The sequence below is a fragment of the Neoarius graeffei genome, chromosome 17 (genome assembly GCF_027579695.1).
Source record: "Neoarius graeffei isolate fNeoGra1 chromosome 17, fNeoGra1.pri, whole genome shotgun sequence".
NCBI lineage: Eukaryota > Metazoa > Chordata > Actinopteri > Siluriformes > Ariidae > Neoarius > Neoarius graeffei.
Genome location: NC_083585.1, coordinates 4,771,273 through 4,787,957, shown reverse-complemented (window position 1 = coordinate 4,787,957; position 16,685 = coordinate 4,771,273). Strand labels below are relative to the sequence as shown.

General features: G+C 42.2%; 1 protein-coding gene across 1 annotated transcript; it reads left to right on the top strand.

Moving 5' to 3' along the window:
• The first annotated feature begins 1,927 nt into the window (after positions 1-1,927).
• LOC132864566 (paraneoplastic antigen Ma1 homolog) lies at positions 1,928-2,779 on the top strand. Its single transcript, XM_060897998.1, has one exon. The coding sequence runs from the start codon at positions 1,928-1,930 to the stop codon at positions 2,777-2,779; it is 852 nt and encodes a 283-aa protein (XP_060753981.1).
• Positions 2,780-16,685: the final 13,906 nt, after the last annotated feature.

Genomic DNA, 16,685 nt, shown 5'->3' with positions numbered 1-16,685 from the left:
GTCAGGTGTTTTCAATCAATGGGATGACAATCACGTGTGAGTGGGCACCCTGTTTTTTTTAAAGAACAGGGATCTATCAAAGTCTGATCTTCACAACACATGTTTGCGGAAGTGTATCATGGCACGAACAAAGGAGATTTCTGAGGACCTCAGAAAAAGCATTGTTGATGCTCATCAGGCTGGAAAAGTTTACAAAACCATCTCTAAAGAATTTAGACTCCACCAATCCACAGTCAGACAGATTGTGTACAAATGGAGGAAATTCAAGACCATTGTTACCCTCCCCAGGAGTGGTCGACCAGCAAAGATCACTCCAAGAGCAAGGCGTGTAATAGTCGGCGCGGTCACAAAGGACCCCAGGGTAACTTATAAGCAACTGAAGGCCTCTCTCACATTGGCTAATGTTAATGTTCATGAGTCCACCATCAGGAGAACGCTGAACAACAATGGTGTGCATGGCAGGGTTACAAGGAGAAAGCCACTGCTCTCCAAAAAGAACATTGCTGCTCATCTGCAGTTTGCTAAAGATCACGTGGACAAGCCAGAAGGCTATTGGAAAAATGTTTTGTAGACGGATGAGACCAAAATAGAACTTTTTGGTTTCAATGAGAAGTGTTATGTTTGAAGAAAGGAAAACACTGCATTCCAGCATAAGAACCTTATCCCATCTGTGAAACATGGTGGTGGTAGTATCATGGTTTGGGCCTGTTTTGCTGCATCTGGGCCAGGACGGCTTGCCATCATTGATGGAACAATGAATTCTGAATTATACCAGCGAATTCTAAAGGAAAATGTCAGGACATCTGTCCATGAACTGAATCTCAAGAGAAGGTGGGTCATGCAGCAAGACAACGACCCTAAGCACACAAGTTGTTCTACCAGAGAATGGTTAAAGAAGAATAAAGTTCATGTTTTGGAATGGCCAAGTCAAAGTCCTGACCTTAATCCAATGGAAATGTTATGGAAGGACCTGAAGTGAGCAGTTCATGTGAGGAAACCCACCAACATCCCAGAGTTGAAGCTGTTCTGTATGGAGGAATGGGCTAAAATTCCTCCAAGCCGGTGTACAGGACTGATCAACAGTTACCGCAAACATTTAGTTGCAGTTATTGCTGCACAAGGGGGTCACACCAGATACTGAAAGCAAAGGTTCACATACTTTTGCCACGCTCAGATATGTAATATTGGATCATTTTCCTCAATAAATAAATGACCAAGTATAATATTTTTGTCTCATTCATTTAACTGGGTTCTCTTTATCTACTTTTAGGACTTGTGTGAAAATCTGATGATGTTTTAGGTCATATTTATGCAGAAATATAGAAAATTCTAAAGGGTTCACAAACTTTCAAGCACCACTGTACAGTATAACTAAGTTATAAGCTAACTGGGCCTTTTGCACCTCGGTTTGAATCATATGTTGTACACAATTCCCAGTTTTATTTTTGTAGCCATCACCTATTCCTCTCCCATGCTAAAACGTGTTTAGAGGGTAGAGTGTGTACTCGCCAGGGTTGCGTTAACAAAATAGGGATTGAGTGAGGGGGCTACACGTGGGGGCTCGTCCGGGATCCATTGTGTACTGTGAGTGAGTGAGATGCTAATTGCTAATGCTAAATTGTTAACTTTGGCTTTGTTTTTTTCCTTTTGTGTGTAACTTAAAAGTGTATGTGCTCTCAACGAAAAAGGCAAAAGGTTAACACACTATGGAGCCTGAACAGATTCAGATAGTGAAATGGTGTGAGGACAAGGAGATTGATGCAACTAAAGCCATTGTACTTAGTGAAGTGTCTGTTGATGTAACTGATGATGCTATTTACAAAACACTGGATGGGGCTAAGATCTTTGGTAAATGTAAAATAAAGGGGAGATGTTTAGGACCCCTTGGAAAAAAAAACAGCTAATATTGGTTGAGACCACTAATGACATGACTTCAGCCGACTTACCTGAACAGCTCTTACTTGATGGTGGTTTGGAGACTTGGGTAATTAATGTCATGCAGACCCATACTGGTCCAGTCATTCATGAACCAACAGACTTTCAGGCCAAGTTAATGTCATTCCTCACTCATGAAGGGAAGACCTTAGCTGATGTCACAGATTTGTTAACTCCTGCTCCGCCCACCCCAAGAGACCTTAATACAGAGCTAGTGACTGCTATATCCTCATTGCTTGACAAGTGCCACATGCCTACTGATGGACAAGGGTATCACAAGCTCCGCTTGTTCTCAGGTGTCAAGCCAACTCCATATGGAGAAGAGGAGTATGAGGCCTGGGCTGAACAAACTGCACATATGCTGGATGAATGGCAGTGTCTTGACACAGTTAAGAAACAAAGAATTGCTGAGAGTCTTAAAGGGCCAGCAGCAGACATTGTTCGATCTCTAAGAGTGAGTGATCCCAACTCCTCTGCCAGTGACTATTTAAAAGCCCTTGAAACAGCTTTTGGTACCACTGAGAGTGCAGCTGATCTCATGGTGAGATTCCGTCACACATTCCAACAGGAAGGTGAGAGACTTTCAGCCTACATACTCAGACTGGATAAGTTGTTGCACGCAGTTTATCATAAAAGTGGTATTCCAGTGAAAGACATGAATCATACTCACATTGAACAAGTGGCGAGAGGATCCCTACCTCATGATCTGGTGACACTGCGCATAAGGATGACATACAAACTTAAGCCTGAGCCAAGCTTCACAGAGCTGCTGCGTGATGTCAGAGAAGAGGAAGAGATGATTCTTGAAAGACAAACTGTGAAAAATGTCGCGCCCACATCTTGAGTTATGTGTGCAGAGTGTGCTACTGTTTCTATTACATCTGGTCAGTCAGAGCCTGTCACCGTGGCTGCTGTTTCAGAAAATAACTCTGCCATAGAGAACCTGAAGAGGGAAGTTCAAAGTCTCAAAAATGAGGTCACCCATCTGCTCTCTGTATCAGTAGCTGCCTCCGATAGTGCCACCCAGCATCAGGCATTTAACTCTAATCACCAACAGAGAAAGCCTGCAACCCCACCTGCTCACAACAAAGAAAGAACGACCAACCATCAGTTTCACACTGATGTCTTTTGTTACAGGTGTGGTGAAGATGGTCATTTTCAACGTGAATGCTCAAACCCAGAAAACCTCAGAAAAGTCAACCAGCGTCTCCTAAGAGCCAAACAGGGAAACTCCCCAGGGGCTCGGTAGAGGAACGGCCTGATACCCCAGAGAAGATACGTTCCACCAAGTGTGACACGCTAAATGAAAAGTACAATAGCCTCCCTGAAGGTTTAGTTGGACCGAGCAATGTTGTCCCTGTACAAATTGAAGGTATCCACAGTAACGCTTTACTTGATGGTGGGTCTCAAGTCACTCTGCTATATCGTTCCTTTTACGATGAACATCTGAAGCACCTGCCACTGACTCCTATTGGCTGCTTGGAGATATGGGGTCTCAGTGTGGATGAGTACCCCTATGATGGATATCTGTGCGTGGAGGTGGAGCTTGGTGAAGATGTAGTGGGTGTTAAAGAGACTGTCCAAACACTTGCGCTGGTTTGTCCTGATCCGGTCATGACGGGCGAGTATTCCATTATATTTGGAACAAACACTTCTACTGTAAGGAAACTATATCAGACTTGCAAAACTCAAAAATGGAACAATTTCATCCACAGTCTATCTGTTCATCCAGTCATCAAAAGGGCTTATGAGACATTTCAGGAAACCCCTGATATGGACATGGAGACAAAGCGAGGAACTGTCTGGTTCAACAGGGACCAGCCTTTTACACTGCCACCTGGAGGTGTGGCAACAGTCACTGTCATCCCAAAGTTTCCAGGAAGTGTCTCCTCACAGGCTATCCTTATCGAGCATCCTCAGGAGGGAGCTTTCCCTGATGAGCTGCTGGTAATGCCTGTTATGGATAACCCCACTGCTGTCAAATGTCATTGCATCACAGTCACTGTGAGAAACATGTCCAATCATGAGGTGACAAAGTGTGGAATGCCCATCGCCCATGTGTTTCCTGTGGATGTAGTGAAGGAAGTCCTTGTGAAGGAGAAGCCTAAACCCTCCACGTCGGAGCTGTCGTCATCCTCCTTTAACTTTGGTAACTCACCTGTGCCTCCTGAGTGGAAGGAGAGACTGTGCCAAAAGATGATGGAGAGAAAGGAGGTTTTCTCCTGCAGCGAATTTGATGATGGTTGTGCTAAGTCCACAGAGCACACCATTCGGGTAACAGATGACAAACCCTTCAGAGAACGTTCTAGACGCTTACCTCCTCATGATATAGATGATGTTAGGAAACACATCCATGAACTCAAAGAGGCTGGAATCATTTCTGAGTCCAGGAGTCCCTATGCGTCACCAATTGTTGTTGTGCGCAAGAAAAATGGAACCATACGTATGTCTGTGGATTACAGAACATTAAACAAGAGAACAATCCCTGACCAATACACTGTCCCCAGAGTGGAAGATGCTCTGTCCTGCTTAAGTGGTAGCCAGTAGTTTAGTGTGCTTGATCTCCGAAGCAGCTATTACCAGATCCCTTTGAGTGCAGCTGACAGAAAAAACGGCCTTCATCTGCCCAGTCGGATTTTATCAGTTTGAGCGGATGCCGCAAGGGATTTGTGGAGCTCCAGCTACATTTCAACGGGTCATGGAGAGAACAGTAGGTGATATGAATCTCCTCAAGGTATTGGTGTACCTAGATGATGATATCGTCTTCGGGAGAACACTGGAGGAACACGAGCAGTGCCTTCTGAAAGTGCTGGATCACCTTAAAGAGGAAGGATTAAAGCTGTCCTTGGATAAATGTCAGTTTTGCTGCCCCTCAGTCACCTACCCTGGCCACATAGTGTCCAGTGATGGCATCGCCACAGACCCTTCAAAGGTCAAAGCTGTTAAGTCTTGGCCATGTCCTAAAAATATCACTGCTCTGCGCTCATTCCTTGGCTTTTGTGGCTATTACAGAAGGTTCGTCAAAGATTTTTCCAGAGTATGTCATCCACTCAACCAGTTGCTGCATGGCTGCATTGTGGGTGGGAAGTCAAGGAAAGGGACAAAGACTATAAAAGATGACAAGGCAAACAAAACTTAAGAGACAGAAAAAAAACCAAAGCCATGGTTCCACCCTTTGGAACCTTTTGGTTCTAGGTGGGATACACCCTGTGAGGAAGCATTTGAGACTTTGAAGAAGAGGCTTACTGAGACACCCGTCTTAGCAATCGCAGACCCAGGTCTACCTTATGTGCTACATGTTGATGCAAGCAGAGAAGGTTTAGGGGGTGTCCTCTATCAGGAGCAAGAAGATGGCTTACGCCCAATTGCATTTGTGAGCCGAAGTCTCACTCCATCTGAAAATAACTATCCGACACACAAACTCGAGTTTTTGGCTTTAAAGTGGGCTGTCACCAGCAAGCTGTATGACTACCTCTATGGAGCCAAGTTTGAAGTTCAAACCAACAACAATCCACTAACCTATGTTCTAACTAGAGCTAAGCTGGACGCAGCAGGGCATCGCTGGCTTGCTGAACTGTTGACATATGATTTTAGTTTGAAGTATCATCCAGGAAATCAGAACATTGATGCTGATGCATTGTCCAGGCGCCCTCATAGTGTCAATGAGAAAGAGAAGTGCATGCCCACCTCTGCAGTTAAAGCTCTCTGTCGTATGACTTCAGTTGGTCCCCATTGTCACAAACCCCACAGATCCATTGACAGTTTAGGTTCCTCCAAGCATGCAGTGCCCAAAGCATATTGTAATCTATCCTCTCTGTCTACACACAAGCTACCCAATATGACAAATGCACAGATTTCTCATTCCCAGCAGGAAGACCCTTGCATTGGAGAAGTTTGGCATGCAGTTAGCCAGGGGGAAGTAGGGAGTGCTGACAAGGGAAGACATCCAGATGTGGCATTGTTGCTCAAAGAATGGGAGAAGCTAAAGATCAAAGAGTCAGTGCTGTACCGCATTAGCAAACCACCCAATAAGCCATTGCGACAGCAGCTGTTGCTTCCGGAAGAGTTCAGAAAAACTGTGCTTCAGTCTCTGCATGATCAGTGTGGCCACCTGGGTTTTGACAAGACCTATGGTCTGGTCCGAGGGAGGTGTTATTGGCCTAGGATGAAAACACAGGTTGAGAGGCACTGTAAAAATTGTCCAAGATGTATTCAAAGAAAGACGTTACCAAAAATAGCTGCTGAGCTTTCTCACCTCCACAGTAGCAGACCAATGGATCTTGTTTGCATGGACTTTGTCACTTGAGCCTGACTCCATGAACATCTGCAATGTGCTGGTAATTACTGACCATTACACTCGGTATGCCCAAGCGTTTGCCACAAAAGATCAAAAAGCCGCAACAGTCGCTAAGGTGCTCTGGGAACAATATTTCATTCACTATGGGTTACCAAAAAGAGTGCATTCAGACCAGGGCAGGGATTTTGAAAGTAGGCTCATTCAGGAACTTTTGAACATGTTGGGCATAAGGAAATCTAGAACGACACCCTATCACCCCCAGGGTGATCCCCAACCTGAGCGGTTCAACAGAACGCTACTTGACATGCTTGGAACTCTTGATGTGCATGAGAAAAGTAAATGGAGCAAGCACCTAAGTCATCTAGTTCATGCTTACAATTGCTCAGTGAATGAGACGACCGGCTATACACCATATTTTCTCATGTTTGGTCGAGAGGCAAGATTGCCAGTGGATTTGACATTTGGAGTCTCGAGTGATGGAACGTCCACCAAGTCCTACTTGCGCTATGTCAAAAACATGAGACATGAACTTCAAGCTGCCTTTCAGTTGGCTGAGAGTAAGTCAGAAAAGAAAGCCGAAGGAATCAAGAAGTGTTATGATCAGAGAGTTCGTTTCTGTCCACTTGTTTCAGGAGACAGGGTTTTGATCAGAAACTTTGGACTGACTGGAAAACAAAAATTGGCTGATCGGTGGAAATCCACTCCATACATTGTGGCACATCAATTTCCTGGGTTGCCAGTGTTCAAGCTGATGCCAGAAGATGGCTCTGGTCCTGAAAAGGTTCTCCACCGAAATCACATTCTGCCCATTGGTCAAGAGGTGAATTTGCAGACAAGTGAGAATACAGAGAAAACTGGGTCTAATAAAAAAAGACAAGCAAATGGCTCAAGGCTCAAAGAAATGTAAAGTCCAACCCCTTGTACTCATCAGCTCACAAAGAGGAAAATAGAGTTGACTCTGAGTCTGAATCAGAGGAGGATGATATTAGTGTATGGTATGACTATTTTGCACCACATCCATCCAGTGAGGAGAGAGATCAAAACAAACTATGCTCTGAACCTTTTGGCCTGGATTTGGATATTTCGGCGGCAGTCTCAGGAGTCTCTGATGTAGAGGAGAGCAGTGCTCAGGCACCTACAGCATCAAGTGAAGTTCCAGAGGAACAGTTAACTGCTGAAGTTGAGAGATCTCCCAGCAGTACAGTTGAACAAAATACTGAGACTGAGAGAGACATTTCCCTGACAAACCCTGATACCCTTACCCCAGGTCAAACTGTGGACAGTCGAGACACTGACATAAATTTGGGTAACAGACCTCGGAGACAGACAAGGGTTCCGCCTAGACTGACCTATTACTCCTTGGGAAACCCGACTTCAGTTGCAGTCAATACATATGGGATTGTCCATATAGAGGTCAAAGGTCAAAATGATAGTGTTTCCTGTCAAATGGTATAGAAGTACTTTTTACATGTGGATGGGTTAAAGACAGTATATAAGTGTCTGTGAAAACTGTAATGCAGGGGATGAGATTTATGTTTGCATGTCATGAGGACATGACAGTTTTAGTCAGGGGAGAGTGTAGCGCCCTACTAATTCTAGTGTATCCTTTTGTCGCATAATTTATTATTTATGTGATTTATTTTGTGCATTAAAAGAGAAAACTGTGTATTTTTGTTAAAGTATTCAAATATCTCACATTTAGAGCAGACCTTAAACCTATCATGTCCGTTTCTGTTTGGTGCATTGGATATACAGGTGTCAATCAAACAAGTTTGGGATAGACTTCTGACCTATCGGATTTGGTAAGGGGTGGGTTTTTGGTTGAGACAAAGACGAGACAGGGTGGGGAGAAACACGAGGGGGAAAAAGAAGAGAGTAAAAATACCTGTTTAAGGCCCACTTTACACGGGGACGGTCTGAAACAAAATGCAAAAGTCTGTTTTTGTTCTCACTTTTTTCCGCGTCTACACAACCGTTTTCAAGGAGGAAATCTGCGTCTATATGGTGACGCATAAATGTGTGGAATTCAATTGGATGTGCATGCCAGGCGGCTAGGTGGTACTGTGAAAGACCTCCGCTATGTCTGCACGCATGCGCAACATCTTCCGTCTTGTCTGATCTGCACCAGAGATGGAATTTATGGCTCTTTGATGGGATCCACATCTTTGTGATCCGTTCTTTGAAAAGAGCCGTTCAAAAGACTGGCTCATGTGGCTCTTTTTAAATATTTATTCAGTTTTAAGAAGACAGCGTCTAAAGAAGCCACACTGTAAAAAAGAATAGTTGAGAATACTTGAAATTTCAAGGCAACAGTCTGCATTAATAATTTTATGTTTTGCCAACGATGTGCCCATGATAATCCAAACTATGATAACACTGTTATCTTTATTAAGAATTCTTAATTAAGTCAATTTTCAATTCCTCATTCTGCCAACATAGGTTTCTCTTTTTGCTGAACAGTGGCATTCACAGTAGTACAAAAAGGCAAATGAGGTTATCTTTTCACCTTTATTTGGATAGGACAGTGTAGAGACAGGAAATGAGTAGGAGAGAGAGATCAGGAAATGACCTCAGGTCAGAATCAAACCCAGGCCCCTGGATTTATGGTATGGCGCCTTATCCACCTGAGCCACAACAACATGAAGGTCAACCGGAGAGAGAACCACATTGCCCAGCCCTTGCATTTGGGAGAGGAAACCATGTGTCTTGGTCATTCAGAGCATGCGCTGAATAAACACCTGTGACAATTATGTATTTTCAATTCAGATTATTCACTATTGTATATTTACACATCATTGAGGTGCACCCTATCAGTTTGATGTGGATTTTTCTTGATGTGGATAATTCTAAAAAATAGAATTACGCTTTGTTCAAGTAATTCCATATTCACAATTGAATGGACAAGAAAATATGAATAATTATTAACGAACAGAAAAATCCACATCAAACTGATAGGGTGCACCTCAATGATGTGTAAATATGCAATAGTGAATAATCTGAATTGAAAATACATAATTGCCACAGGTGTTTATTCAGCGCATGCTCTTAATGACCAAGACACGGGGTTTCCTCTCCCAAATGCAAGGGCTGGGCAATGTGGTTCTCTCTCCAGCTGAAGATCATGTTGTCGTGGCTCAGGTGGATAAGGTGCCATACCATAAATCCGGGGACCCAGGTTTGATTCTGACCTGAGGTCATTTCCTGATCCCTCCCCGTCTCTCTCTCCCACTCATTTCCTGTCTCTACACTGTCCTATCCAAATAAAGGTAAAAAAAGCCCCCCCCAAAAATTGTGAGAACCTCAATTGCCTTTTTGTACTACTGTGAATGCCACTGTTCAGCAAAAAGAGAAACCTATGTTGGCAGAATGAGGAATTGAAAATTGACTTAATTAAGAATTCTTAATAAAGATAACAGTGTTATCATAGTTTGGATTATCATGGGCATACATCGTTGGCAAAACATAAAATTCTTAATGCAGACTGTTGCCTTGAAATTTCAAGTATTCTCGACTATTCTTTTTTTACAGTGCAGATCCCTCTGCTTAGACAGTGACATCAATATTTCTGGACATACCTTTTATATAAAGCAACCTAGACTTACATTATTGTAACCCCTAAACGCTTATAAATAACCATTAAAAAACAATGAGGGCTTCAATGAATGTCCATGCAAAACGGCTTTTCTGTAAAAAAAAAAAAAAAGAACCCACTCAAGAACATAGTTATCAAGAATGCAAGAATATTTTATAGAAAAACACTTGTTTTACAAAAATATTTAAGTCTGAGATACAAAATAGATACAACTACAATAAATATAACACAAGAACTAGTTATCACACAAGAACATTTTAATAGAAAAAAACAAACTTTCTATATTAAAAATATTGAAATTGTAACAAAAATAGATACAACTAAACAGTCAGATAAATAGATAAAGTTATAACAAGAACACGATTATTTTAATAGGAAAAAACAAACTATTAATGCAAAAAATATTATTATTAGAAAAATAGATACAACTAGACAAACAGATAAATAAATAAAATACACAAAAATAGAACAAACAAAATGACGATAGAATAAATTAAATGAACGTCCGTGCAAAGTAGTTTTCCCACAATATTATCATTAATATCACACAACAACATTATAAACTATATACAAAACAATTTGAACTATTAGGCAAACAGATAAAACTTGAATAAATAAGAGGCAAATGCTGTTTAGCCAACTTCTTGTCCTTGGGCAAAAAAGAACGACAGAAAGAATGGCTCCCCCAGCTCGAGACTCGGTTCTCATCGTTCATGCCTAGGAGCCGTTCAAAAGAATCGGTTCGTTCGCGAACGTCACAACACTAATCTGCACATCTGCGCTGCGAAAACTTTGACTACTCTGGCTATGGTAAGTAAGAAAGTAAGTAAAAAAGTAAGAGCATACTATACCCGCCTCTGCTCATTAACAGTATATGTGCAGATTCGGTATAGATGTTCGAAGGACTCCTGGACCGTTTATTAAAGCTGCCAGAGCAGCTTGAAGGTCCGTTGGATCGATGTAATCAGACATGCTCTTACTTTTTTACTTACTTTCTAACTTCCTGGGCTGGCATGTACAGTATATGACATATGTATGACGTAAACACGTACCCGACGTGAGCAGATCCGAGCAGAGTTTCGCGTATTGGGTAGTTTAGACGGATATGCAACGGGGGCTGTTTTTAACTTATCCACTCTGAAAGGCGTTTTCAATTTTTTCCGTTTTTCAGCCTCGGAAATGCCGTCCCCGTGTAGACGAAAGGCACTTCCGATAAAATATTTAGTCATTTTTACCCGACAGCATCCTCGTGTAAATGGGCCCTAAGTTCAATTTTATTGTTAAAATACTGTTAAAAAAACTGTTTTATTTTGGAAGATTAAAACCTAGTGGGATTGCGACTCAGTGTGACTTTTACCAGCGGAGCGAGGCCATGTTAGGAGATGTTTGAGAGCGGAGGAGAGCTGCGTCAGGCACCATTAGGAAGCCTGGAATTATTTACAAGTTCCTGGTGTGCTTCGGACATTGCCACTCACGCTGCTGCGGTAGAGGTGCTCAGGACTTGCAGTTGCCAGAGCCTTTCTACACATGGACCGAGGTTTCTTCTCCCTCCTGCTGGCTGTGTATGGCAGTCTTGAATGGACTGTTACTACCATCTTTCTGAGTCTCCAAGGGACTGTGAGTAGAGTAGAGTGGGGGGGAAAAGCCCCCCATAAGGAAAATTCAGTTTTTCTCCAAGTTGAAATGAACCATGTGTTTAGTTTTATTATAGTTTTTGACAACAGTGACATGAACAATAATGCCACCTAAAGTTTGCCTAAAGTTAATACTTAATTTTTTTTTTAACAAAAACAAAACATTGTGCCAAGGGGGCCTTTTACCCCCCCCAGTGGGGTAAAAGGCCCCCTGAGGTGGGGCAATAGGCCCCCTCACTCAGAAAAAGCTGTTTGGATAGCAAAAGTGTTTACTTAAGCCTATAATGTGAAAGAAACAAGAAAATATCCCTGAATTAATGAATAGATGCATTATTTTATTATATTTCGCATTTTAATTTCAATATAATTTTGTGTGGATTGAACATGAATTAACAAAGAACAAGTGCATCAATAAATAATGCTAATATTAATTTTTTTTTAATATTAAGTTCAAATTACTTGCTTTACTCAATCAGGTAAGCGAGATGTTATTAAAAACTATGTATCTGTTATTCAGAAATGTATGAAATACAGTAATTATGATAAAAGGAAACGATGCCCCCTGGGGGCCATTTACCCCGCCATTAAGGGGGCGTTTTACCCCACAGACTACACTTTTACAAAAAAGGGTCTTACTTTCAAAATGTGATTCAACTTTTTATACCTAATGTATTTTTTTAACATATGACTTGTCTACTCATACCACATACACAGCTGTGATATCTGACGAAATAGCAGCTATCTAAATACAGTTTTACTGATTCATTCATTCATTCATTATCTCTAGCCGCTTTATCCTTCTACAGGGTCGCAGGCAAGCTGGAGCCTATCCCAGCTGACTACGGGCGAAAGGCGGGGTACACCCTGGACAAGTCGCCAGGTCATCACAGGGCTGACACATAGACACCCATTCACACTCACATTCACACCTACGGTCAATTTAGAGTCAAGTTAAAGAGTTTTACTGATATCTGAAAATTATATCACTTACCATGAAATTTGATTTCTCTCCCCTGCGTTGCTGATATGCGATCCACAGTGGATATTTGTATATCCCCGTTGTCAAGCCAGTCCATATCAACAATAGAAATGCAACTTTGCGCCATCTGGTGGTTATTTTGGGTAAAACAGGCCGGGGGCGTATTACCCCACGGGGGCTTTTTCCCCCACTCTACTCTACTAACTATTCTCCAACTGAGGGTTACTTATGAGCTCCAACAGCGCGCCAACGAACATGGTACCATAGACTGAGTTAGAAAATCCTGGGTAATATTGTTACTAGTTTCATTTGTTTATTTTATTTGTTTGGGGGTTTCTGAAATAAATACTGTGATATATTTTTGCAATCAATGTGTGTATATGAGAGTGATTTCATGTTAAATAGTGAGGTAAGTCATTTCATTGTAAGGTCATCTGATTTATGTGGAACATTACAGGGCCATATCTGAGTAAGTATGAAGCATGGGAGTAAAAGCTCACACACACAGTATAGCTAAGTTATAAGCTAACTGGGCCTTTTGCACCTCGGTTTGAATCATATGTTGTACACAATTCCCAGTTTTATTTTTGTAGCCATCACCTATTCCTCTCCCATGCTAAAACATGTTTAGAGGGTAGAGTGTGTACTCACCAGGGTTGTGTTAACAAAATAGGGATTGAGTGAGGGGGCTACAGTCGGGTGAGGTATGAACAGACTATCACAGGCAAAGAGAACAACGGAAACTAGGAACAGGCACAGGTAGCGCCGGCGATTGCTATAGGCGACCTAGGCAATTGCCTAGAGCGCAAAGTGTGCCCAGGGGCGCCAAGGGCGACCAAAACCCCACCAAAAAGGAGGGATGGAGTTATTGAATGGAGATGTTACCAAGTGCATCAGTGGTGTACAGTGTTTTCAACCACTGTGCTGCCGAACCCTAGTACTGCGGATCACTAGTGTGCCGTGAGAGATCACCAAGTGTACCGTGGAAAATTATAGAATGACTGTATATTGTAAATATTGGCAACAGCGTTTTAGTTTCAGTCAACATTTTCTATTGGTTATGTGTCTTGAGATTTTTTCATTGAAAAAAGTGCGCCCTGGCTCATGAAAGGTTGAAAACCTTTTTTACAACACCTCTGATGCGGCTGGGGATGTAGAAATACGCGCTCCTTACCTCTGCTGTAGTAATCACATCATGCATTTTTCAGTGGGAAATCACCGACCATACGGCGCCGACCCGTCATCCCCAACAGCATCAGAGGTGCATCTTTTCCAAGCATTTGCCATTTAATCACCACCAGGTAGAATAACAATCAATAGCAAAATAAGAAGCCTCAATAATAAAGCCGACACTATAGCTCATATAGCACACTCGCTGCATCGCATTACATGCACATTCGCATTCTCAATTGTCCATATTAACAACTTTCTTGCTTGTCTTGCACAGCTAATTACTGCAGTGTTTTTTAAACTACTACCTTTTTTGATGCTGCACAGGACGCGATATCAAGAATCAATATTCTAAACTGGAAAATGCGAATAGCCTAGTGTCAGATTATCGAGTGTGTATCGAGTAAATGAAGAAATCCAAACTCTCGGGTGCACAAGGGCGCAAACGAAGGCTACAGGAAGAAACAAATAGAGCCAAGTATAGAGTCTGATCTAATCTCTCATATCAACCATTATAGTGGCAAATTAATATTTTAGATGCCTGAATCAATGTCTGCCTAGCTAACTAGATGCAAACAGCAATAGACGGTGAGGTTTACTTGTGCAAACTGTCAAGAGTCGACGTAGTATGTATAATAATTTGTCTTTTGTCTCAGATGTAGGTATATTTCAGATAAATGAACAGAGTTTTTGCCACTACATGCAGGCTACAGCATCTGAGGTTAGCTGTTGCCTGGCCAGTGGTTTGAAGCTTGGGCTAACCATCCAGCTAGCACGCTACATGCTACTGTGTTGTCAATATCTCCAGTACCTTAATACCATCTCTGCATTTTGCATTTGCCCAGCTTACAATCTTAGGAAATTGTTATCAAAAGTAGATTCACGTTAAAATACTGTAATTATAAATGGTATGTTGTTCAAGCAATGCAAAACAGCCCACACTTATTTGTGATAGTGATGTTACACTGCTTTATGATGTCAAATTATAGATGCACTTAGGCAATACTTGCAGACAAGAGGACCTGCAGGAACTGCACCTGATTCTGCAGATTCACCTGTCTCTGAATTAAGTAAGTAGCCTACAACTACTATTGCCATCATCATTATCATTACTATTTTTTATTACTAAGGTAGTCTACAACTACTCTTGTCTTCATCATTACTATTGTTTTCCTATTATTATATTTAGCAATTATTAAAATATTTAGCAGTTATTATTATTATTATTATTATTATTATTATTATTAATAATAATAATAATAATAATAATAATAATAATACTGTAGGATTTTTGCTGTAGGATCTGTCATTTTACTTTGTGACACTTTATGTGAAAAAAGTGTTATTAATTAGATATTAAAGTGTTATTTAGATGTTATTAGAGGGTTTTTTTTCTTGGGGGGGGGCCAAAACTCAATCTCGCCTAGGGCAGCCAAAGACCTAGAGCCGGCCCTGGGCACAGGAATCAGAAAACCATGAAATCTAGCACAGGGAAATAAGGCTCGGTGATGCGCACTGCGTGCGAGAGTCTGCTCGGTGCGAGTGCAGGCCGGAGCGCATCCCAGAGTCCTTCTGATGCGCCAAATGCGCAGGACTGACAGTGATGCATTACATAAAAACCAAAAGAGGCACGAACTGTCAAAAAAGCATTTTAATTTTGCAAATATATAATTTTAATGCACACACACACACACACACACACACACACACACACACATTTGCACACTCAGTCAAACCGAGGGTTAATTTAAAATCACTTATCCATCCACTAGCACCAGCTTTAAACCAGTCTATTATTGATAATAGCCCTTCTCACTCACCATTAATGAAGCAATGTGTTCAAAGCTTAATATTCATGGTGTAAGGAAATCACACTTCAGCCCAAGATGCAGCTTTAGCTCTACTTTCACATTACAACCCCAAATCAGAAAAAGTTGGGACAGCATGGAAATAAAAAAGAAAGCAGTTATTTCTAAATTTACTTTGCCTTGTATTTCATTGTAGACAGTAGGAACCCAAGATATTTCATGCTTTGTCTGGTCAGCTTCATTTCATTTGTTAATATGCCTAAAATAAGGAAGAAAATAATATATTTGCTTCTGAATTAAGGTTTATTAAACCCCTTACTGCTCAGCTCGAACAACACACAAAGTTAAACATCATTAAAGGTGCCCTTCCACCAAAAACGTTTAATCCTGGCTCTTTTTGAAATACCATCGTTCACTCCAAGTTGCATATGCATGCTGCATGTGAAAATGTAATTCTACTCCCATTCCCTGTATTAGCTTATGAAAGAAAATAGTCGGAAAAACAAGCAGATCAGGAAAAGCCATACGAAGTTACGTCACTTCGAAAATTAGTATTCATGGCCTCGCCCACGTTGGCTTGCGACCGCCTATGGGAAGAAAGCGCGAGGAGAGAGACGTAATTTTCCCCGCGGCACGGTGCCGTGCTCCGCATTAGTTTCGTTTCTAACGGTGGCTCCAGCCCGACTTTGCACACTCGTAACTCAGGCAAGGGAGGTCCCAGCCTCCCCAGACTTGGTAGCCAGAAGCCTCTGCCCTCTCCCGAACGAAAAAGTGCTCCCTGGGCAGGCTAGCTCTGTGCCACGGAACATAATTCACCCCGAGGCGTGGCGCGGTGCTCTGCATCAGTTTTGTTTCAACGGCGGCTCCAGCCTGACTTTGCATGCTTGTAACTCAGGCAGGGGAGGTCCCAGCCTCCCCAGACTTGGCAGCCAGCAACCCCTGCCCTCTCCCGAATGAACCAGCGCTGCCAGGGCCTGTCAGCTCCCTGCCAGGGCCCGTCAGCTCCCAGCCAGGGGACATTATTCCCCCCACACCCCCCGAGGCGAGCTCCGCTCCATGCTTTGTGCCTTGATGAGAGCTGCTGTCGCAGGGAGTATTCAAATAAATGAATGAATGAATGAATGAATCCCTCCCAGTCACACGGGCGTACACACACAAGCGTTCTGGTTGGGGAGAGAGCTCTCTTCCTCTGCTCTCCCTCTCCTCTTATAGGGCGCGGTCACTGGGGAAGACACACAAACACACATTAATTCCCATCAGGTGCAGTGAT